Source organism: Tauraco erythrolophus, chromosome 19 (genome assembly GCF_009769465.1).
Source record: "Tauraco erythrolophus isolate bTauEry1 chromosome 19, bTauEry1.pri, whole genome shotgun sequence".
Lineage (NCBI taxonomy): Eukaryota > Metazoa > Chordata > Aves > Musophagiformes > Musophagidae > Tauraco > Tauraco erythrolophus.
In genome coordinates this window covers 7543262-7567521 of record NC_141483.1, presented here as the reverse complement: position 1 = coordinate 7567521, position 24260 = coordinate 7543262, and the positions used below count along the sequence as shown (strand labels likewise).

The following is a 24260-nucleotide window of genomic DNA, read 5'->3' as shown; positions in this document are numbered from 1 at the left end:
TCCTTAAGAGCCAATATGGAATTATTTGAACTTGATGGACTGTGTGCCACACCGTACTCTTCCTTTGATCTGACCTGTACATGTTATTAAAATGTTACATGTTTCCATATGTACTAGGGAAGTCACCACAGTGTGAACTTGCTTTTGCAGACTAGTCTGTCATCAACTAGATTTAAACTGTGGTTGTTTAAGTAAAAATTGATAGGAATCTTTTAATGACTGGGGAAGAACTGAAGAAAGAATTTTACCTGCCTGGCCAGCCTGTTCTCACAGTGAATGAAGCTTCAGCGTGATATCCTTTGGAAACCTTGAACATGTGCTGACTCGAGCCCGTTCCCTGCCACTTGCAGTCCCTGTTGTTTTGCTGCTTGAGAGCAACACAGTCAGTGAAAACATTTTTAGACATAAAAGCTCTGAGTGTGCACTGTGGGAGGAGGGGAGCGTGCTGATTGAGAACTGTCATCATCCTCTTTATGACAGTGGAAAGAGAGTGCTCTCAGGTGGCTGTCCTTTGTCGAGTGTCTGCCTGTTTCTGTTGGGGCTGACCTATATCTGCCTTCTGTGTCTGTACGCCCTGATAGTTTCTGTTTATCAGCCAAAGCATCTGATCATGTCTTTTCGGACAAATTGGTCTCAAAATCATCTGACACTGACGATGAACCCACAGATTTCAGCGAGCGATGCAGGCGCTCAGTGACAGCTTGGGTTTGTCTCTGTATGTTCAGCAGGAAATGACCATTTCTGAAGTATATCTTAATATTTTTTTTCCCCTCTTTGCAGTGCTCTTTTTAAAGTTTGCTGTTCTCTGGAGGGAAATCTATGTAATAATGCTGAGCTCGCATCTGGTAGTATGTAGATTGGAAGGATAGAGGGGGGATAGACAACTGTTGTTTAAAAAAAAAAATTTAAGTCCATTAATAAACGTGCTTTAAAAGAACAAACTTCTTTTTCTCACTGTTATATTTATGTGAATACCTTGTTGAACCTGCCTTAATTTTCTCAGTCTAGGACTTGAAAATAGATCAATTCTCTCCCCCTCTTGTTCACTTAATCTTGCACTGTTTCCATGTTTATTTTATTTTATTTCATGGTCATTGATCATAGCATTTCAAACACCTTTGCAAAGGGCTAGTCACCCTTTATCCCCTCAATTCTGTGAGCACCTTTTCATTTAATGAAAAGAAGAAAAACAGTGCAGATGAAGACTTTTTTCAGCAGGAGCAAAAGGGAGGAAGTGGAATATCTTGTTTTGGTTTGTTTTTTTAACTGATGAAAGTTCTGTAGTATTCTTGTAATACTCAGGTTCTAAACCTGTTCTGTGAAATTCTGCCTCTTTGTGACTGTTCCTTTGTATTTTCTTCCTTCCTGTAAATTTTTGTTTTTCTTTTGCTGCTTTTCTGGTAATTAGAGGAGTGGTTCAATCAAGGTGAGTCTTTGCTCTACTTTCTTTTCATCATCACCATAATATGCTTTGTTCAGCTTTTACATGCAAGGCTAAGAGCTGAGATCAAGGTCTTGTTCATTTGCCTTCTCCTCTGCTCCCCCAGTGCATCCTCCTGTTGATTTCAGTAGGCATGGAAATCCTCTAAATAAGTGAACATTTTCACTTTGGTCTTCCCACCCTGAGAACAGAAAAGACAAGGTTTTATTCATTCCTAGTGTAAGTGCAGTAAGGGAATTGATTTGCAGCTGGCCTGATAACCCCATGAGAGAGGGAACACCAAAGTGTGCAAGTTGCCTCACCAACCCAGTCCTATCAAGGTACTTTTTCGAGCCGGTCTGGTTAGCAGCAGCCATGAAGACTCAGCAGCTTAGATGCGTATTCTCAAGCTTCTTGGTATTTTGTCTGCTTGGGCATGCATGCCTGGGCTGCTGCATCTTTATTACTGGCACTCAGACTAGCTAGATGATGCCTCGAGGGATGCACCCTTTAGTTTCTCATCCCAGCACAATAAGTAAAATTGCAATTGGAATACACAAGGCTGAGGCTAAAGTTTCCTTCTTCGCTTCTCAGCTGGGAAGTTGTTAGGCTGTGAGTGCCCTGGAGACTTCCTCAGTGTCACTGAGACTGATTTGGGGGTAAAGGCAGAGTCATTTTCAGTTTGTGACACTTGCTTCACAACAATGGGTTCTGGAGCATTCAGACAAAGGAGAAATGTTGGGGAAAAAATACACAACACCTAACTGCTCCACCCAACAAATGGTGCTCAGTAGTGTTCTGTGAGACACTGGTTTCAGACTTTGACTGGTGAGCCTGTGGAGAATGGGCGTGTTGGCAAGACAGAGGTCAGCCCTTGTGCTGTCTGTCTGGTTCAGTGGGTGTATGAAGAAGCACAGTACTGACTGTTGCGAGGAGTGAGGGGAGGTTGTTACGAAGAATCTCTTTCCCTTGAAATTTTTCATTTAACTGGAAAGGAAGCGTTTGGGAATTAATCCTTCAGCCAGAACGGTCTAGCTGAATAGCTGTTTTGATTATTCGGTAAAGCAAAACGACATTTGAGGAAGATCAACAGCAACATTAGTGGTTAATAACTCTGGGTCACACCTCAGAGTCTGTACTGAGTTTCTGACAGATTGAAAATGCCGAAGGTCATGTTTTGGTTGTTTCTCACATAATGAAAAGTAGTGGGGGGAGAGAGGGAAAGAATTTTAATCCCACTGTTTCAGAGATGGTAAATTGCATCTTGCACAAGCAAGTCTCACGTCAGGCAGTTTTCCCAAAGCAGAGTGCTGTGCCCATTCCTTCAGCCAGGTCTCGTAAAGCAGCCCTGTCAGCAGGCATGTTTGGAGCCGCCTGGCTCTTGGCAGAGCTTGGAGCCATGCTTCTGATGCAACCGCATCGTCTTTTCTCTGGCATACCTCAGGCTGGAAAACTTGGGGAGCAGGGAGATACACAGAAAGGCAGAAATTGAAATGAACAAAACCAGGATCTTAAACTACTTTTCTGCTGCTAGAGTGGTGTTTCAGCATCCCTGTGCACTGGCACTACTGACGGGCTTCAGTGACAGAGGCAGGGGTTCAGTGCTACAGAAGCTGGCAGCGATGCTGGTTTTCTCATGGTATCAGATTTGTAAGTGGTAGGCTCTTGAACTTGCTAAATGTGGTCACCTTTTTAGAAACTCCAAGCCAATATTTGTTGATCCTATGAAAATCAAATGGGAAAAATAACACAGCTGGGCCACAGATTGAAACCTTTGCCTTCAAGATGGATTTCTTTTGGAGTCTTCTTACAGCTTCATTACCTCCCCTCTATAGGAAAGGCCAGGGAAATGTAGGTGCTTCGAGTGTTTCTGAACTTGGCCCTTGCTCAATTTGATTAAGCAAGTAATTTGTAGAGTTGAAATCCCCTTGGTCAGAGCTCTGTGTTCTGAATTGCTTCCATTCGTAAACAGCTGGCAGCTTCTGGTTTGAACAGCCGTGGTTTTGCCTGCGAGGTGGGTTGGTTTCTCAGAGGGCTGAGAGACAAACTAGCAAAAGCTTCACAGAAGATGGCCAGTATTTGCAGTCTGGCCCAGAAACTGAGACACTGCGACTGAAGATGACAGAGCGCAGGTGGAGTGTGCTGTCTTAATGAAAGATGATTTAGTAAATAGGCAACTGCTTCTGCATCGCCAACAGGATGTAGCAGCCAACACTGCCCTCCTGGACAATCTCTTCCTTAAAACGTTGTGCACAATTACATAGTGCTTACTAAATATTGCGCTAGAAAGAAGGGAACTCTTACTGTGTCATCTCAGTTCTGCAGGGCTAATAGAAATACCAAACCCCAACCTTTAAATTATAGAGAGAACTTCTGAAATGAGTAGTTGTGTTGAATAAGGTCTGGCTCTCCAAGTAAATATTCTGAGCTTAAACTAACGCCAGAGACAACAAATTCGGGGTCATGTGAAAAAACAGTTTGTCCTACTTGTAGATAAGATGGAGTCACATTTATTGGTCTGCCTTAAGTCTGTAATCTTTCCTAAATGCTGACTTCCTTCAAAGCTTTTTTTTTTTTTTCTCCCCTCCCTCTGCCCTGCTTTTTCCTGCCTGTGCTCTAAGGGTCAACAAGGGTTTGCAGCTGGTAACTGAATTCAGCTGCCATTATGAAATGCAACGTCCTTTGGTGATGCACAGCATTTTTTCTTTCTGGTATTTGGTTCCCCAAGCAACGTGCTTCTCATTCTTTCATGGATCGAAAAATGGATGGAGGGCTGCAAAGTGCAGCAAATTCCTGTCCCTTTCTTTAGAAAAGATACCTTTCAAAGGAGTGGCGTGATACCTGGTTGCATGACCATTTGGCAGCTTAGATGGGCTTTTTCATACTTTAATTAAGCAAATTAGTTCAGGTGAACAGAACTTCTAGATACGTGTTTTGTTTTGCACAGTAGTTAAAGTTGGCTGGTACTCTGTGTTGGCATTTCAAAACAAAAGTGTGTGATATTTCCAAAGATAGGGAGAGGAAGGAATACTACCTTCAGGGTGGTGGTGTTTTTCCTCTTGATGTTATTTCAAGGTATTCATATTGGTATTTAAAAGCTCTATTTCTTGTCTATATAGTACTGCATATGTTTATCCTCTGTCAAGAGGAAAGGTAGAGTGGCCCATTGAATTCATTGCGCAGAAGCTGTACCGGCTCCCTGCTACAACAGAGCAGGGGTTGGCCTTTCCCATTTTGTGACCCGTTCCTAGTTAAGAGTCAGACTAATCTCCATGTCGCGTTTTCAAGGACCATTTTCCTGTTTGCTTTTAAGCATCCCGACTTGTGGAGCTTTCAGCCCTTCCCATAAGCCTCCGTTAACAGCCTGGTAGAGTCCCTGTTTGGAAGCCGCCTCTGGCAGCTTAAATTGTGCTGTTTTGAATTCATCCCTTCACACCTGCCTTCCCTGATTTTGAGGGAGAGGGACTAAATAACTTGATTATTTTCCCCCCTCAAAACCATTTGGGAAAGCTAAATTGTACACTGCTGTCCTCAGAAGCCATGCAGATTCCTGCATGTTCTTCCAAATCTCTCTCTCTGCTGTCAGGACTTCTCTGATGGCAAAGTGCCCACTCATCCCACAGCACCCTTTCGGGCTTACCCAAGGCAGTTTGTCTCCTTGGGGGAAGAAGAGGGGATGAAAATTAACCCTTCCCTCCCCAGCTGTTTACGTAACCTTGAATTCCTAACCTAACTAAAGTCCAGGTTTCATTCTGCTTTCTAGGAAGGATTGTAGAAATTAAAGCTGACGTACTGGTTCGAAACTGCCTCTTAGCAAAAGTATGGAATTATTTCCTTTAGTTTCTAATAAATAGTCAAAATGGCACTTTATGGATTGAAGGGTAATTCGAGGTTAAGTTGTTGGCTGCTGTCTGTACAACATATTAGATCCAGGCCTTCCTGCCTGATAGTTGCAATGAGAACAGAGGCTGCAAAGCAAGCCTGGGTTTTTTTTTTTCCTCTTCTGCTGCTCAGTTTCTGCTTCAGCTAAGCTTCAGGTCAAAATGCCTCTGTGAAAATAACAAGTAAATACTGGGCTTCTGAGGGAGGGGCATAGCTTTGCCAAGAAGGGAAATGGCACAATTTTCCAAGATTTTAAGCGCTCTTAAGACCCACTGAAATGCTACGCTAAGCATGTTTGCAGATCAGCGTGAAAGTAGCACGGACTTTTGTCCCAAAGTTGCTCATGCTAAAGCCACAGCTACGCAGCTGGATTCAAGTCAGATATGTACAAATATGGGTAGTAGCCTGTGATTTATATTATGAGTCTGTATCTTCTCTCATCTTGTAGATGCACATGACAGTAACTTACCTGTCAGTATACTGACAGTCTTTTCCATCTGTTGTCTTATTTTTTTGCACAGGAAAGAAGAATGGAGATTTGGACAGGAATTTTGATACACTTGATTTGCCTAAGCGGTCTGAAGCAGCAAAAGGTAATGCTAATGTTTGTGCTTTTGGAAATAACAAGTAGCCTGGGAGCTGGAGGCTCTTAAAGGGACTTGAGACGTGAGCATACTGAGCTGATTTCTTTCTTTTGTATTCAGTTAATTGAAATAATAGATGTGACAGTGCTTGTTGTTACCTAGTATTCAATACTGGGTATAACCAGCTTTTATATAAAGCTGCTGAATTGATAGAATCTTGTAGAATCCCATCTGATGTGGTGTTAGGTGATTGTAACTCCACAGAGGGATGAGTGCATGCCCTCTTCCTTTACAACTCCATTTGCAAATCACCTGCAGTAGACGTGAATGTAAGGAGTTAGGAAATGCATTAGGTGAGTGTACTTACCACTAACCTTTCCCTTCGCTGGCACCTCAGTAGTTATTCAGTTGTTTTGACAAATTTGAGACTGACGGCAGGGAATGAGTTCCATTTTTTTGTCTTTACTGATAATCATTCTTCTCCTGAATGCAGTATTCCTCTTTGTCTTTAGTGAGCAGTACTTGTAGTTTTCCAAAATCAGGAGATTCACAGAAAAATTTTTCTACATTGTGCTTTTGTATTTCAGCTCTGGCAGAGGTGAAATCTTTCACAAACAATCTGCATTCCCTTCCTGCATGTGTGGTGCTCTTATTATTTGGAGATTAGGAGATGATTTGGGATCTTGTCAGACTTCTTAAAGCATTGATCGATGTTTTGAGACTTGCACAGGTTTTCATTTGAAGTGCGTGCAATGTCATTGCAAAGATTCAGCCATTGCCATTGCAGCTGCTGCGGTGCCACCCTGTCAACCTAGCCTTGCAGGAAAAGCTGTCCCATAGCACACTCACCTTAATGATCTGTGCATACCCAGAACTACTTGATTATTCTTCAGAAGGAAAATCTTAAACTCTTCCTGCATCACTTGTACAATTTCAGAGAGTATAAAGAGACAGTGTGACTCAACAGAGCGATCCTTGGACTTGGGATACCTGAATTATACTACTTTAGTGACCTTGATCAAATCAACTAATTTGTGCTTCAATATCCTACTGTAAACTGAAGGCAGCAACAGAGGCCATATCTAACATTCTTAGAGATGTGCTGATAATAATGGTATAGTAATTACACGTGAAGTGCCGCACTCTCACTTAAATTCATGGACAGTGAAGCTCTGATTGACGACATGCAAACTAATCCTAATACATAGATGGATCTAATCTATTCACAGACACCCTTTACAATGAGTACAGTTTCTAGGATAATGTCTAAACACTAATTTTCATTTGGTGTATTATTGCACAAGTTACTAATGCACCTCTTAGAAGGTGCAATGCCATCCTATTTCAGATTGCAGGAAACCTCTCCTCACCAACCTTTAATTTCATGTCATCAGTTCAGGGCTGGGCGTTGGTCATGTTGCAGAGCAAGGAGACTTCTTAAGGATGCAAAAAAAGAAAGGAATGCAAAATATAGCAAGGGCTTCAGCACTTTCATTCCTTTCTAAATGTGATTGGAATGTAGGTACCACTAAAGGGAAAAGATGGAAATCAAGGATTTCTACAAAGAAATGGATCTTGCTTAACTTTCTTTAAAATAAGATAAAAATCTTTCATGCGGCTCTGCTGATGGTAGTAGTGTTGTGGCATATCTGATGGGAGCCATGTCTGTCTCTGAGCTTACGCAGCTCGTTGTGATATTCATTTGCTAGAAATCACACACTCTTGAGGTTTTGTTTGATAATTTCAAGACGCTCCCATTTAATCTAAGCAGAATAGATTTTAATCTGATTATATATCTCATGCTAGATTAAGTCAGGGGATGAATCTCCCACAGCATTTTGAAAGAAGCTCTTTGACATGGAAAAAGGCATGAGAAACTATTAATTTGTGTGCTAAGAGTAAAAAATAAATTCAGTGATGCATTTTTGTTCACTTTTTTTACTAGTAGCTTGCTGCTAAGCATCTAGTGTACATGAGAGTTCATAGATATTAAAGGTTCTAACAAGATTGCAGGGACTTTGAATTGTTCTGTAAGATAAGAGGAATAAAATTGCAGTTTTCAAACCCTTAAAACTCCGGTCAAATCTATGCCATAGAGTATAATTGGCTCTGATGAGATCAGCTCTCAGCTGAAGCAGAACCTTGTTACTAAGATTGAAAAATCATGCAAGTTTTAATGATCAAAAGCACTCAGTTTGAGTGACACAATGAAGTGCTATTTCAAAAATCAACAATTATAGATTAATCTCTTTCATGTATTATTAAAACCATATTAAAGTGAGTTTTCAGCTGGAATCTTTGTGGGCAAATGAAACTGCAGTAATGAGATTTGTTCATGTAATGCAGCAAATGAACATTGTGGTAGTTAACGAATATTGGGATGCAGGGTTGTTAAGTTTCTTGTAATCTTATAGCCAACATCCATGGTGATTATGTGGTGGATCTGAATGAGGTTTCAAGAACCTGACGTCATGATTTCCCTATAAAATATTCTTAGGTGTGATCACTGAGCTTAATTGATAGTGTGCTTACGATCACTTGAAAATATGTGAACTAGAAGCAGTGAACTAGTTCAGACCTATTTTCTATCATCTCTGAAAACTTCTTTTGGTCTCAAATTACTTTAATTGCAAGAATCTCTGCCTGTCCTGTAGCCAAACGTCATAAACCCAGAAACTTTTGTAGTTTCTAGTTGGGGGGTGAGGATGGGTTAGTGTCTGTGTGAGAGGCCTGTGTTTTCTCAGCCTTTGTTCAAGGCAGCTTAGGAACACATTCATATCCTGAACAGTCCAGAGGGTCTTGTGAGTTATTACATAGTTTAAATGCTAGTAATTTATTTTTTTCCTGGAATTTGTTTGCTCTGGAGAGGAATGGCTGAATGAAGGCAATTCTTTTTTCAAAGTGATGAACTAGTCTCCTTTTCTTCTGATTGCTCTTGGTTTTTTAATGGAAATCAGATTTTGCTGCAGCACAGCATTTGAGCAACCCTGAAACCATTTCTAAGACTTTAATAATTTTATGTGCTAGGCATTCTGGCAGGGGAAAGCTTCCAGTTCAGGGTCATTATCTGTGGTAAACTGGATAATGTCAGACGGGAGAACTTGCAGTGCTTTCAGAAGCTGTCTCATCTGATATTAAAAAATAAATATATATGCTCTGCCAGTGTCCAGAGTCCTGCTGTCCTCATGAGGAAAGGTTGTGAAAGAGAAGCTTCTTGTTTCCTCTTTGTTGAAAGGAGAGTATATTTTTCTGACAGTTAGAGAGAGAGAGGATAAATTTTTTTGGGTAGTGATAAGAGCTTGCAGAGAGCCATATGAGAAGGGGACCGCACTGACAAGAAATTATGAATGCTGTCCTCAGGACCTTGCTAAATTTAGTACTTTCAAAAATTCCTGTTTCCGTGAGGGGTGGAGGGGAAGTCTTGCTGAAATCCCTTCCCCAGTATAAAGTAGGTCACTGATAGTGGTGCTGGCTGGCTGCTCAGCAGTGTGTTCTCTTCTGCACTGCCGCGGTGCGAGTGCTGATTTCTCCTGTGTGCACATTAAATGCATAGCATAGTACAATTCCTTTGCTTTGTTCGCAGAGTCCTTATTTCTGAGCAGGAATAGTGACAGGAGGCTCATGCATTGGGGGGAAGATCAGGATTAATCATATCTGTGCAGTGGAAAGCAGTGTCTCAGATGGCAGACTGTGTGATAAGGTTTTCTGAAAAGAATCGGCATTGATACGTGTCAGCCCTCTGAAGATGTTGTGGAGGTTGTAACATTTAATCCTCCTGATGTGAAGGTATTGGATTGTCTGCCTCTGTTCATCAGTGCTGGAACATGGGAGAGAAAAGTCCGAAAGAGCAAAACTGCTTTTTATATGAAATCAGTAGGTTATTCCTAATTAAATCTAGACCTCTGTGCTATTTCGTTTAAGCAAATCTTGTGGATTCTTGTTCATGCGCACAAACATCCAATGGCATAAAAGTAGATGCTCTGAGGTGCTTTAGGTGTGGAAGTTCAGCTACGGTTTTGGTTTGTCTCATTAGGGAGTTGAAAGTTTTCAGCCATAAGGTGTGCAGGTACGTTTCAGCCTGGTGGATGAGCTAACTCATTCTCTCCTTTAAATCAGTTATTAAAGTGGCCATTAATTTATCTTTTCCATTTTGATTATTTACGCTTACTTCCATTTTAATGGAAACATAAGTTTAGGAGAGAGTTGAGCAGAAATACTGAACTAGTACTAAAGCTGCTTATAGTTGAACAAGTCTGTTTTTTTGCAGCAGAGACCTCACAGAGAAGCTGAATCCATTTGAAAGCTCAGCTTTGTGTGTAGACTTACCCTGATCAGCAGCCTTCGTAGGTAGGTTAGGTGAACTTGTCAGCAGGTGAATTTCTTCTTTCTCCATTACCTGAAATCCTCAGTTACTTTCCATGTAGCCTGGTGCTGATGATAGATTTTTCTATTCCAGAAGGTGAGTGTTTAAATTCACGTATAAATCTTTGTGTTACTGCTCCAGGAAATTAGACTTCCTGGCACTGTCAGAGTAATGACTTTAACTTAGTAGATTACAAAAATGCCGGCAATTTGTCTTCAGCTAAAGGCAACATGTAGTGTGGGGAGAGAAACTTCACTGAAGCTTTACCCTGCCTTTAGGTTTGTAATTAAGATTAGCTGCTGTTCTCATTTCACTGCAATTTTAATTTGCTTTCTTAAAATCTTTACAAGTTGACTCAAGCACTCACCTGCCCTTTCCAGCTCCCTTCAATCATTAATTTTGATTGTCATATTGTGAATAAGTGAGTAGAACTGATTGATTAATGGTACCATCCACACCCTTCCTGTGCCTGCTAGTGGAAATTGAGGGACTGGGAAGATCTCCTCTGTGAGAGCAAGTAATATGTTCTCATATTAACATCTTTTAAGTATTTCATGTGCGTTGTTGAGAATTCCTATCAGAATTATTAAGTATCTCTTACTTCTTTTGCTTTACTGAGTAGAGTGTTCATTTTGGTCCCGCGTGTTTTTCATAATTTACAAAGCAGTGAAAGATTTCTCATCTGTCTTCCAATGCTTTGAGTCAGAGAAAATTCATTGCCTTGAATAAGAAAATTCCCATATGGAGCCTGCCCTTGCCGAACTTTCTCCAGCTTGGTACCTGTAAATTCGCATTCTTTTTCTCAACATCTGCAAGGAATTCAGAGCAGGCACCTGTGGATTACAGGCACCTTTCTTGCTTACACACTCTTTCCATAGCTGACTGCTCTTTGTTCTGGAATGCTCTGCTTTTTATTGTCATGATCTTCAGCAGTTCTTAAGTTGAGCCACTTGTTTGTTCAAAGCTGGGTTGAAACATGTCAGTGGGTTGCTGCCTGGCCTGCTGAGTGGTGCTCTACAGGTGGAAACTCTTATCTGTGATCTTTATGGATCTGTTAAACTTGATTATGTAGAAGATAAATTGTAAGTTTAAGGTTGAAACTGAAGAGTTTGAAAAATCACGAGGGGAGATGCAGCTGGAATGTGAATTGGAGGTCCAGGAGTATTGTTATGTCTTTTGTCTTGTTTCGGCCCTACAATATCTTCTTCCAATGAAAAGAATAAGTCTGAAATAGCTTCTTACTGTTGTTAACATGACAACTCAAGCATTTGAACTAATAGCAAAGTGTATTCTAGAACAGTGATTATTGTCAAGTAGACTGACCTAAGCCTGTAAGAGTTGTAGCCTATATTGGCACAGGGTGACACCTCCTGTGTTTTATTGATGTGTACATTTCTTGCATGAGTCAGATGCGGAGAGGGTTTAATGGTTACTCGCTTAGCATGGGTTTCAAATGGAGTGCAAAATTCTGCCGCCAATAGTTAGCTTGATAAAACTTCCTTAGAACAGAAAAATCATTCTAGTAGGAGTTTGGTTCTCTTTACAGGCATCTTTTTACAGGGTTTACACAAGTTTTCTGTAAACTCTAGATGGGGTAAGCAGTGGTGGGTGGTAGTGATTCAGCTGCAGAGATGAGAAGGTATTTTTCCTGTATTTTTGCCACAGTCCTAGTCCCAGTACATACTGCAGAGTACCTACAAGGAAACTTGCTATGGAGTTGTACATGATTAGAAATGTTTTGCAGTTTTTGCTTGAGAAGTTTTATGTAGGCCAACAAGGCAGGAGAAGGAAAGAGTTAGAAGGGTCTGCCTCACTCTTCAGGGACAGCTGACTTTGAAACCTGTTGAATAAAGACTGCTTCATTGCCATGATGTTACCTGTTACTGGCTATTCAGTCCTTGCTATTGCTAGGATCAGTCAGTTCTTTCTGGTAGATTTGTGTCATACCCATGCAGAGTGCTGGACTTCATTGCTAAAGTCGTCCTAGTAGTTAGTGATTCACAGTCTTGTCTCGTGATAAGCTCACCTTGCTGCACAGATGTTGCCGAAAATAAATCATTAGCACAATTCTTAAGAGTTGTTCCTTCTGTGTTACTTTTGTGCAGGTAGTAAGCCTTGAACAGCTTGGCCTTTGAAGGATGTTGTCCATGGAACGACATCTTGTTTCCTTCTACATTACTCAGTGGCGTAAGGTTTAAAAAAACAAAACAACTCCAGACTATTTTTAAGAGGTGCTGAGCTAGCTGAGCAGTTAAAGCAGCAGATTTTTCCCTGATGGCATGTTTTACCCACAGCTACCCATGGTACAAGATTGTCGTGCAATGCATTAAACAGCAGCAACTGCACAAAATCTCTGGGCTTTTATCTTGGTCCATGCTGCTGCAACAGGACTTTGACAAACATGTAAAGGGCATAATTATGCTTTTGTATTGCATTATATTGCTAGAATCTGTATTTAATAAAACGAAGTGCTCTGTGTAGGAGTCAGCAAACCTTTGTAGAGGGTGTTAAGTTATATCACTGAACATTGCTTAGTGTCCAAGGTTCTTTTATGGTCTGCTTGTTTTGTTATGTTACTATTCATTTGTAGGCCAAATGTGGTTTTTGTCAAGAGCTACATCCTTTTAGCTCTCTCTTCACATACAGATGCCTGAAGTGATGTTTGTAGTTCAGTAGTTACCTAGGTATGGCAACGTTTGTCAGCCGCTAGATACATCTGTTATCCGCTGACGTACGTGTGTGTTGTCTTAGGATCAGCATTTTCTTGAGGTGGAAGATGCATGTCTGCCTTATCTGTAGTTTTACCGTCATCATTGGTGGGTGTGATCACTTGCATTCATGTAGGCATTTAATATTGTATATTCGTAGTAGTTATTTTTGCAGGAATATTCAAATATTGGTAAGGACTCGCATTTCAACCTTGCTTTTCTCAAGTGTGTATGGCCTTTCTGAATTCTGCCACTAATTCTTTTAATTGGTCAATGTTCTATCCTACAACATTCTCACTTTGGAGACTGTGAGGAAACAAATATTTTTCTGGGATAAATACTAATGATATGACTGAAACCCTGCACAGTAACAGTGTACAGCAATGCTGCTGAGACTCTCACAGCTCTGCTGTGTGGGGTTTAGTTATTCCACCAAATCATGCGAGAGGAATTTGAGACCGTTACAGGACCCACTCTTACTCTGGTGTTATCTGTCCGCTCAAGAATGCGAAGAATAGTTTTGGCTTTGCGTTCTGGTAATTGCTACCATGTTTGTCAAATTGTTGCGCTCTCGCTTCTGAGAACGCCTCGACATTGCACCTTTGAGCTGTGCTTTCTGGTCCCTTGCTTTGTCCATGGGGACATCCAGGCAAGAACTGCATTTACAGATAGGACAGACTGGATTCCTGGGAGAGGTGAAATGGCATCTGTGGAACAGAAAAGCTTTGTTTTTTGTAGTACGGGGAAGCACAGTGTTTGTGTGACTAGACTGTCCTATAAATTGCCCAGTTAAGGAAGGTTTGAGTTGGGAACCTGAAGAGTCCTGCTACATGGAGGGGATATATAACCAGTGTGAACTGGAAAAGAAATTTCAGCTGTGATAGTTATATGCCTCTAACACCTCCCGACCCCCAGTATGGACACTTCATAGTGTGAACGTCTTTTTCAGTTTTAGGTTATGTAGCTTTGAAGTTTAAGCTGCAGGAGCAGTGGGAAACAACTGCTGGGAGGGGGAGGCAGGAGGAGCGATTCTAGTGATATGAGTACTTCATTCAGTTCTATATTTATACAACGTTGAGAATGTGAAGCGTTTCATGAAGTCGTAAGGTGGTTGTTCTTGTCCGTAATTTCTTGGTTCTGCTATAATTTGTTTGCCTGCAGAGCTCCTCCTTTTCCCTTTTCTTTCTACCTCTGTCTTAACAGCTAGAGATCTTGTGCAAGATGAGTTAGGAAGACAGCTGTCTTTCTGAATTGTTTCAAACTCTTCCTTCTGAATGAGAAAAATCTGACTCATCTATAAGGTACTTTGGTTATCCTGGAAATAGTGAGCGAACATCCATAACTCTTCCTCCTCTTTCTCCTTCTCACGCATTCTTGAATGTTCAGTCTTCCTCAGTGCGTGGAGTGGAAAAGATGGCAGCTGGAGACAAGATTCTCCCTCTCCACTTTTAGATTCTTTTACCTGCAACTCTCATGGGACTAGAAATAACTCCAATAGTCAGCTTCCAGTGCCTTCTTGCCTGAGGCTGACACCCAAGAATATAGATCTATTATAATAACTAGCAGTATCTTCAAAAGACAAGAATCCCAGGTGGTAAATTCCATTTCTAGCCTGATGTGAATTTGTGGCCAAGTTATAAATGCACAGAAAATGACTTATGCATGTGGTTATAACATCTTAAACTAGAACAGCCTATATATACTTGCATAATAAAGTAGCCTGTGAAAAACTAAACAGCAGGAACTCCGCTCAAGCACATGGTAATTACAGCAGCTACTAAGGAGATGGAGTAATCTGGAGCTTCAGCAAAAGACAGAGCTGGAAGTAAGAAAGTCTCATTTTCACATTCCAGTGTTGCTACTGACTTGTTGAGTGGCCTTAGGCGCCTAAGTTAATTACATTCAGATGCCAGGGCTATAGTGAACTCGTTCATGAAATGTCTGCTACTTCCACTGCCTTCACTAGAGTAATCACTGGTGTTTTCACTGCTGCAGTGCAGATGGAGCGTACATGATATGTTTGTAAAAACAGGAAAATTCTGCCAAAGTATTGTGTATCACAACTGTTGCTAGCACCACAGTGATAGAAAAACTGAATAAAAACGCAATTTCTGATAAAGGTGGATGGTAGTGGCTTGCCCCAATGGGATAGGGTTGAGGACTTCATGCTGTGGAGAGCATTTTGAAAATATGTAATACTATGAATTGCTTTATATTCTTGCTATGCATATTACACTTACTGTATGTTTTTACGTAGCAGTTCAACTATATTATTTATGATGCTCTGTATAGATAGATGTATACAGAAACCAATACATAACTCCAGACCTTGGCAAGTTTTACAGCTCAGCTGCATTTGCTTTAGTTATAGCACTGTGCACGCTCTGGCAATGCAGGATCTTAACCCTTCAACCACTGATGGGATTTTTGTGTCCTTTATATTGGCTAACGTTTCTGATGATAAAATAGTTAATGTTGGAAAGTGATCGTTGTCAGTCATATTTTTTTTCTTTTTACAGTCCTCCCTGTACTTTTTGCCCCTGATAAGAATGGTTAATACTCACCTTTTCCCACCCTTGGGTTTGTGTATATGTTTTTGCATGTCTCATTTAGCATTTCTATTTTACAAGCAATTCTAATTGTTACTCTAAAATAGAATGCCTGTTATTACAGAGCATGGCTCATTATACAAACGCTGCTCAAGGACTGTTTACAGAACGACAATGTGCCAAGAAAGCCTGCCAGGAATAAAAGCAGGAGTTGGTGGGTAGGTGCTTATCCCACCTAACTGTAACAGCCTTAGTCTTGGGGCTTAGTCACTGTGGTGAAAAACTCCATCCATCCATCACTGTTGCGTTATGACAGATTTCTGCAATGTCACTCAGTTTCGGTTGAGAAACAACAATGAAAGCTCAGAGACTTTCTCCCCCTCTTTTAGCATAAGCGTAAAAAACTAGACGATACTTTGAAGAGGGGTTTGAATCAGAAAGTTGTCCTGATTGCCTAGGCAGTATTACCATGAAGAACAAGGAACTTAGCTTCTGTCAGAATTTAGAGATGAAATTTCATGTCAAAATCAATTACAAAAACCTTGTTGCATAAAGTTACGGTTGTCTCTAGTGTCCGTCAAAAGTACTGCAGCAAAGTTCTGCTGACAAAGCTACTTGACAAGTTAAGAGAAAGGCAGAAAGTTTCAGAACAGCTGAGGCAGAAAAATGGTGTAATGTTGATTTAAATCCCTTGCCAGATTTCCAGAAATAGTGTATGCATAAGTGAAGGAAGTCGTTATAGCTCCGGGTAAGTGTTATGAAGGCTGTGCCTTTAGGAGCAGTAGGAACGTGGATAGCTTTCTCAGAGGCCTGTGTGACTCGGATGTTTTCAAAACCCAACTCTAGAGAGACATCTCTTGAATCTCACTTAAAGCGTCGGTCAGATACTCTGGCTGTCCCATCTGGTATTCTTCTGCCCACAAAAATGCAGACTAATGCCCTATAGTTAAGCATTGGAGCAGGTTCCCCAGAGTGTTTTGAAGGGTTCTCTCTAATTGAAGGGTTTCAAGACCTGACCGGACAAAGCCACAAATAACTTGGTCTAAATTCAGCATTGAACCTACTTTGAGCAGGAAGCTGGCCCAGGTGACCTTCCACACTCTCTTTCAACCTAGTTGCTCTGTGTGACTCTTGTTAGCTGATCACAAAGTCAACCAAAAAAATTCTGTCTGAAAAAAAAAAACGCACATTCGTTTTTGAGAGACAAGGCTTTTCCAAAACTACTTAATCCATGACAGCTAGCTAGGTGACTCAGATGAGAAGAAGAATGAGAGAGCCCATTTGCCCATGGAACCTAGGAAAGGGGCATATATGCAAAATACATCTTAACTGGTGGATCTCAGGTTCATTGATTTCCCCCCTCCCCCCCCAAGGTATGACTTTTTTAAAAGGCAAATATATTTTTGCTTACAATATGTACTTTCTCTGGTGCCAGCACAATAAACCATGGAGTCCTCACAACATTACCTTAATCACTCTTTGAGGGTCTGCTTGTAACAGCTAATGAGAGGGGAGAGAAAGGGGAATAAAAATGAAATTCTATGATTCTGAAGTAATTGCAAATTGAGGTACTAGAGATCAGGCAAGGCGGCCTTCCTTGTAATGCAGCCGCGACACGGGAGGTGCATGCAGTGAGGTGGCTAGTGTTTTTTCCACTTTTGCTTGAACAGTATTTATTGTAGTTAATGGAGAGCTTTAATCATGGAGTTAATCTGAAAATTAAAATAAACTGGAATCTCAAGTAGCCTGTGCATGCTAAATTGCAGAAGTCACTGATGCTCATTAGTCAGACTGAAGCAGCAGTCATGTTTTGCAGAAAGGCAAATAGAGAGAATCAAAAAATTAAGACTTCTGTTTTCTCAGCATTAATTTCTAGCGCGTTTACCTACACAGCTGCTGCAGTCCTGTTATCTGACTCATTACTCTGTAAACTGCTAAGATATCTTGAATGCAAAAGCTGCAGTATAAAGCTGTATTTATTTCTGTAACCCTGAGTGCTCTGCACAGGCTGAAAAGCTCCCCCCTTCTCTACCATGACAGGGGAATGATATGACGTAGTGTGCCATATACCTCTGTCTGTGGATTGAAGAAAAATGACCTTGAAGTGAGAGGCAGGCGTTTTACATTGTAAAGCAGACACTTAAATTTACCTGTCAGCGGGAGGGGGGCAGGAATCTTACCTCTGTGTGGTTTAGAAAGCAATGTCAATCCAACCATTCCTTGCTCTGAACCTACTGAGTCCTTGATTGCTGACCCAGACGTTTTCAGGTGATCAGTATCACCTGAATGTTGATCAGTATGTGGTAGAAAGGAGAACATTTTTATTTCAACCTCTCAGACCATTAGTTTCAGCCCTGAATTTTCTGTGTCTTGCTCATAGGGAAAACTGGAAGTCTGTAACAGCGTGAAATGTTATTTGTCTGTTTAGGAATAAACCATGATTCAGGCTTATGTGGAAGGAAGATATACAAAGAGCAATTCTTCCGCCTTATGTCCAGTTCTGTCATGCTCTCCACGCCTTGCAGTCTCCTTACTTTACTGAATGTATTGTTGCTTTTATAGGAGACATTTACAGCAACTTCATATTCTTTTTTTTACCAGTAGCCTTAGTAAAGTGTAGGTACCTGACACGCTGTGGCAGTCTACTTGAACAGACCAGTCTAGATAGGCAAGAGAGGAGCAGAGTGGGAGGGGAAAGGGGGACACAGATTGCTGAAGTGAGTTGTGCAGTTACATGGCGTTTCAGTGGCCAAACTGGGAATAAAGAGATTTCCTGGTTCCTAGAGCAATATCTTTCTTGCTGGCTCATGCTAACAAGCCAGGTAGCAAGCCCACTCCGTTAGGAAACATCAGTTCTTCATACAAAGCCAGGAAGAATATTATGTCTAATGAATTTTGTTTTGAGACCTCTAAAATTGCAACCAGCAAATCTGTAATCATGATTGAGCATATAATTGCATCTTGTCCTGCTGAGAGCTTAAAAAACGATGAGCAAGAAAAGCGTCTCTGAAGACTCACTCAAATGTGAAAGGACAAGAATAAGATCTAGAGGAAGGATCTGCCTTAACTGGAGTGTGTCCCCAACAACCTTTAAGCACTTAAGAAATTGGAAGTCTGCATTCCTTGCAAATGCAGGTTTCCCTCTCCTCTTTTGGGGATACTTTGTGCATTGAGTCGTAAAACATGCTAGTGATCACTGCAGAGCACAAAAGGCAATTTACAGATGTGTAAGAGGAGAGATGAGAAGTGTCCAGGATAACTAAGGTGTTAGCTGCATTGCAGTGTGTTTGGGATTTCTCAAGGAATGGGAAAGTGTGAGTGTTAGGAGCATGAGACCTAATCCCATTTATTCAATTAAGTGAGCACTGCTTCCAGATTTGGGCAGTTCTACAAGGTTTTGCTTAATAGTTAAATCCTAACAAGCAGGTCTTTTCCAAATCCTATGTATCTGCCTGCTGAAAACAATGCTGAGTTTAAACCCGTCAAAATTAAACTGTATTGGCAGTTTTCTGTGAGGCTGGATCCTAGCTTCCCTGAAACACTTAAAATTTGCTGCCACTCCCCTCACTGCAGTCTGGAGGCCTATTTCTAGATCCAGCTACTGACTCAGATGGCCCATGAGTAGCCATCAGGGATTCGTAGCACTGCGTTGCATATATGCAGAGTCATTAGAAATGGGTATAGGTTGTAAGATGATAGAAATTTTGATGCTCTTGAAGAAGTATGTCACCTTATTTACAATTACACTGATCTTTTCAGAGTTTTCTATAGGCATGAACAACCTCTGCAGTAAATCTCAGCTTCTGCTTGGAATCTTTTACATGGGTGGTTTTAAGCCCAGTTTTTAATTGCATGATATTGCCATAAGGAAGCTGCACTGAAATTGAAGACTGTCCTAAATGAAGTGGCTGTTTGGTTAGGGATCTTTTCATTGTTTTAACGGTGATGAAGTGATTTCAAAGCAGCTGTCAGAGTTGCTTTGAGGTAGTGTCTGCATTGGCTTCGTTGTAGTATTTCTCAATAGACTTTCTGGTGGGCCATTCCTGTAGGATGATGGGGCCAGGCTGCAGGTGGACGATGTGTAATGTTCCCCTGTTGTCTCTTGAAAAGCATCTCTGCTTCGTTTCAACCAAGTATCTTACTTGTTGCTAGACACTGAGACCCCAATCTTTCTTTTTTCTTTTTTTTTAACTTGCAAATAGGTTTATTTGTGGTTGTAAAATGTGTGTGTGTGTTTGGACAGCTAAAGCTTCAGAGCGCTAGTCCTCTTTAGATTGTGTTGTCTTATCTGACATTGTAATCCAAATATAAGTTTTGTAGCAACATCTGTGCTTCCAGGAAACCCATCATTCTATGGGCAAAGCTAGTTTTGTGTCAGTTCCACCTGGGATTATTGAATATTCAGTCTGTGCATCAAACAACAGACATTTTTACATTTAATAAAAACTTTCCTGGTTTTCTAAAAAGCTGCAGAGAGTGGTTGGCAGAAAGGAGGAAAGTACCCCCTCACTCCACACCTTCAATGTGGTACATCCCTGTGCGTCCCAATTCCAATGAGGGAGGAGCAGCAACATCTTCTCTCACCTCTCACCATCTGTAGCCCCTGCCTGGACACAGTGCTTTGAGGATGAATGGAAAATCTCTGTTCTAAATGCCTTCAAGATTTCTAGCTTATGCTGAAATCCATGAGAATTAAGTACTTAAATGCTGTACCTTGAAAACCTGGGCTGCAAGGTCTGGTTTTTGTTTGAAGAAAACCTTCTGTTCATGCTGCATCCACTCTGGCCTGACATTTATTTGACATTGAAAACATCAAATTCTTTTTCTGAGATGCTTGGGAGATACTTGAATTGGCTGACAGCAGCATAGTGACTGTAATTGAGGCAGATTAGAGGCACTGGGCTGCCTTTGGGTGCATGTGGCAGCTTTCATGAATCTGAGAAAGGAACTGAAACACACTTTTGACTTTGGAAGCTGTGGCAGGAACTAATTAGCAATTTCAGGACACAAACAGGATTGGAGGAAGTGTTTGGGTTGGCATATAATAAATTATTTAATAATGTGAGGGAGTGTTTCCATATGGCATTTGCTTATAAAATGCTTATAAAGGCAAGATTGCAGGAGTCTGCCTTTAATGAACCAAACAGGCTGCCAGTATCAGTCCTGGTGACGCGGAATCACTGATCTTTCATTTCTCTAGGCTGAGACTGCACCTGCTAGCTTCTTCTCAGCTTGGTTTCTGATAACCTTTCCTCAAAAAAAAAGATTGATTTATATCCAGATATTTCCTTCCTACTGAGAAGTATTTTGAAGTGTTTGATATTTCCATGAGGGTAGAGCCACTGGAGAATAGACAGGTTTATTCTTCCTCCTTATTTGAGGAATTCGAACTGTGGAGTTCTGCTGCCCTTCACTGCCTTAAGCAGATGGGCCTCTAACAAGCAACTGAATTGATACGAATAACCCAATACCTGTGTAATGGCTTACGAGCATTTATGAGACTTTTATATAAAAAAATCATGATGAGATGTGGAAGTGTAAGTAGACTCGGTGAAGCATGAGTAACCCAGAAAGATGCTTTCAAATTGGCTTCCAAAGTGTAGCTCAGTGTGTGAGAGCTCTGAAAGATTTTGGGTGTTTTCTTGAAGTTGTTTTTCCCTTGGTACTGAAGATAAAACTCAAGACAGGCTGTGAAGGGGAGAACCTGACACGTGCCAGCCTGAGTGGAAATAGTGTCTGTTGATCCTTGTCTGTCGCAGCTCTAAGCAGCGCCCGTTGCTGATGCATCCCAACGCTTGTCAGAAGTGCACGGGCTTTCAAACCAGAGCAGAAAGTCCCTCAGCAGCAAGACAGTGTTTTGAAGCACAGTCAGTGGAAACCCCCATAGTCCCATACCTGACAAAGCAATCCCAATTCTGTAAACTCCCAAGCGATGGAGGATTTGGATTTGCCTTGCTGGCTGAGATTCAGTGCCAGTACCCCAACACATAAAGGCAGAGAAGGGCTGGTGCCACGAGGTCCTGTGGGTCCCCCCACACCTTGACTCACCACAGGCCTGGTGCAGAGAAATAGCATCCATGGAGGTCTGGAGGAGTGTGGACGCTGCATCCAGACAAAGAAGTGGCCACTGGATGCAATTCCTCCAGCCCTCTTGCCCCACAAAACCAGCCGGCTGCTGCCCTTCCCTAGCTGCCGGCTGTGTGGGATCATCGCAGGTGGGTAAGCACAGAGCTCTCCAGTCTGACAGCTGCTTCCCACCTGATGCTGGATCTCACAGCTTTGCACTGTGTAGCACTTTGGCCTCTCTCCTGCTCCACAGCCCCATATGAGCTTTCATTTACTGGCTTACTATGTCCCATATAAATCACATAGCAGGGGAGGGCACTTTTGGGTCTGCGGAGGTGAAGAAGAGCTTTCTGTGCTTTTTCCACCTTTAAGTACTGAAGGTCTGTGGATATTTCAACTAAGTATTATCACGAAGGCTTTTTTATTTTGCCTTGCAGCTGTCTTCTGTGGTATTTCTTCTCATTTTCTGTGCTTCCCTACTTGCTGGGATTTCTGACATTAAGTTTATAAAGCTATTCAACATCTAAACAGTTCTGAATAATGTCAGAATCTTTTTAATAAAATAAATTTATTTAAGTGGCATCTGGAGCCAAGGACTAATGCACGATTCCTTTTGCAGTAAGCTTTTCTCTGCAGACAGGTTTCTACTACTGAGCTGGGAGGAAACTAAAAGCTCATTAGCTTCCTAGAGTCAAAGCAGCTGATTGGCATCTGGAACTGCAAAGCTGAGTTTTACAGGGGCTTGAGGCCAAAAAAGGGCAATTTGGAACACATGATCCTTAGTTAAACACACACAAAAGGCCAGAGGAAAGAAAATGCTTAGGTCCAGGCAGCCACAAGTCGAAGGAAGGAGTCCCTTAACAGTGCTGTTGATTTTCAGTGATGACTCTAGTTCTGAGATATTTTTGTGTTAGGAGGCTCTTGGACTTGTTGATAAGATGCTAACAGCAACACGTTGTATTTTATTACTGGACATAACTGTGCTGTGCTGTATTTTTTCATGGGCTTTCCTTCAGGGAACCACTCAGCATCTCTTTAATAAACACATTTTATACAGTAAGCTCAGACCTTCTGGTGGTTGGACTGGACAATTAGGCATCTGCGCTAGTAACAGCCGTGAAGAGTCTGTCTTAGATCTCAGGTCTGTTCAGCTGCATCATGTGGCAACTATGATCAGAAAAGCAGCAGCATGCTTTACTGAGCTATATGTGGGTTTTCTAAGGAAAATGCTTTTACCTGGCTTTGTTTTTTTCAGTTCAAGAAAAAGTCCCTGGAAACGCTCATGTCTGGCATGTATACATGAATGTACAGTTGTAAAACCACATTTGTTTATGTAATGTGAAAAATAATAATTTTCCTCCAGTTCCAAATCCTCATTAGCTTTGCCAACCATCTTTCTGTTCCTTTGGGAAAGCTTAGCTAAACGGCAAAGGCTTGCAATATGCTCCAAAAAGCAGTGAATTCAAGCCTTACCAAGGCAGAGAGTAAGCAAGTTTCAGCCTAGAGATTCCTCCATTTAAAAGCTTTCCCCATTAAGAAAGCTTTCACACCTGCTTGTATCAAATGAGGCTTTCTGTAATGTCACCTCATTATTGTGTCTCTCCAAAGTTGCAAATGGGGAATGATCTTTGGCAGTGCTACGGATTTGGATTATTGTGGCGTCCTCACATATTCTTGGCTTGTGCTTGCACCTCTGAGGACAGTAAGTTGACACCTCCCTGAGCTTCTGCATTTTCTGCTGCCCTAACTGGCCCAAACACCCAAAGCCAGACAGCCTGGGCAACGTTCTTGTTTCTAGCTTGGATTGTGCAGTCCTTGCAATTGCTATCTGTGGCTGAAAAGGAGGGGTGACAAAATAGAGCTGTTTGGTGCCAGGAAAAAGGAGAAGACCCCTCAGGGCATGTGAGCGATCCCAGGCACTGCCATCTGGGTCCTTTCAGAGAGGAGGAAGAAAACGAGTCAGTCATGTGTAACTCTGGACTCGCTCAGAGACAGGAACAGACGGGTCAGAAGCACCCATGGTCAGCAGTAGCAGCAGCAGCACTGAGATCTAAAAGAATAGATCAGGGAGACCTTATTGAAGCCTTTCAGTACTTAAAGGGGGCCTATACGAAAGATGGGGATGAACTTTTTAGCAGGGCCTGTTGCGATAGGACAAGGGATAATGGCTTTAAACTAAAAGAGGGTAGATTTAGACTAGACATAAGAAATTTTTTACAATGAGGGTGGTAAAAAGCACAGGTTGCCCCAGAGAGCTGGTAGATGCCCCATCCCTGGAAACATTCAAGGTCAGGTTGGACAGGGCTCTGAGCATCGTGATCTAGTTGAAGATGTCCCTGCTCACTGCAGGGGGTTGGACTAGATGACCTTTAAAGGTCCCTTCCAAACTAAGCCATTCTAGGAAGTATGGACGTTTGACTTGATTCACTGTTGTTCTAATATTCCTGTTATGTAGCAGACAGCATCTGGAAATTCAGCTTTTCCCCTCCCACGGAAACATAACATGATCGATTACACGCTTGGTATTGATCTTGTAAGCATGGACCAAATTGCTGTCTGTTTAAGAAGTCCCCAGAGCAAAGCACATCATCACTGTGCCCAGTGTCCTTTCGGTATCAGCTGTTAGAGGCATGTGTCCGACCGGAAAGCTTCAGGAAGAAGCTTCCCTGGAGATAGCCCACAAGATTG

At 41.6% G+C, this 24260-nt stretch overlaps 1 protein-coding gene across 3 annotated transcripts in view; it reads left to right on the top strand.

Annotated features, from left to right (window-relative positions):
* ARVCF (ARVCF delta catenin family member) overlaps nucleotides 1–24260 on the top strand; it is a 168737-nt gene that overhangs the window by 122188 nt on the left and 22289 nt on the right. For 2 of the 3 annotated variants that reach the window (XM_086623808.1, XM_086623807.1), the window contains 2 exons: nucleotides 1409–1426; nucleotides 5824–5895. In XM_086623808.1, the coding sequence (XP_086479934.1) occupies nucleotides 1409–1426; nucleotides 5824–5895 (90 nt within the window). The remainder of the gene's footprint in view (nucleotides 1–1408; nucleotides 1427–5823; nucleotides 5896–24260) is intronic. The other variant, XM_086623809.1, reaches the window with a different exon arrangement.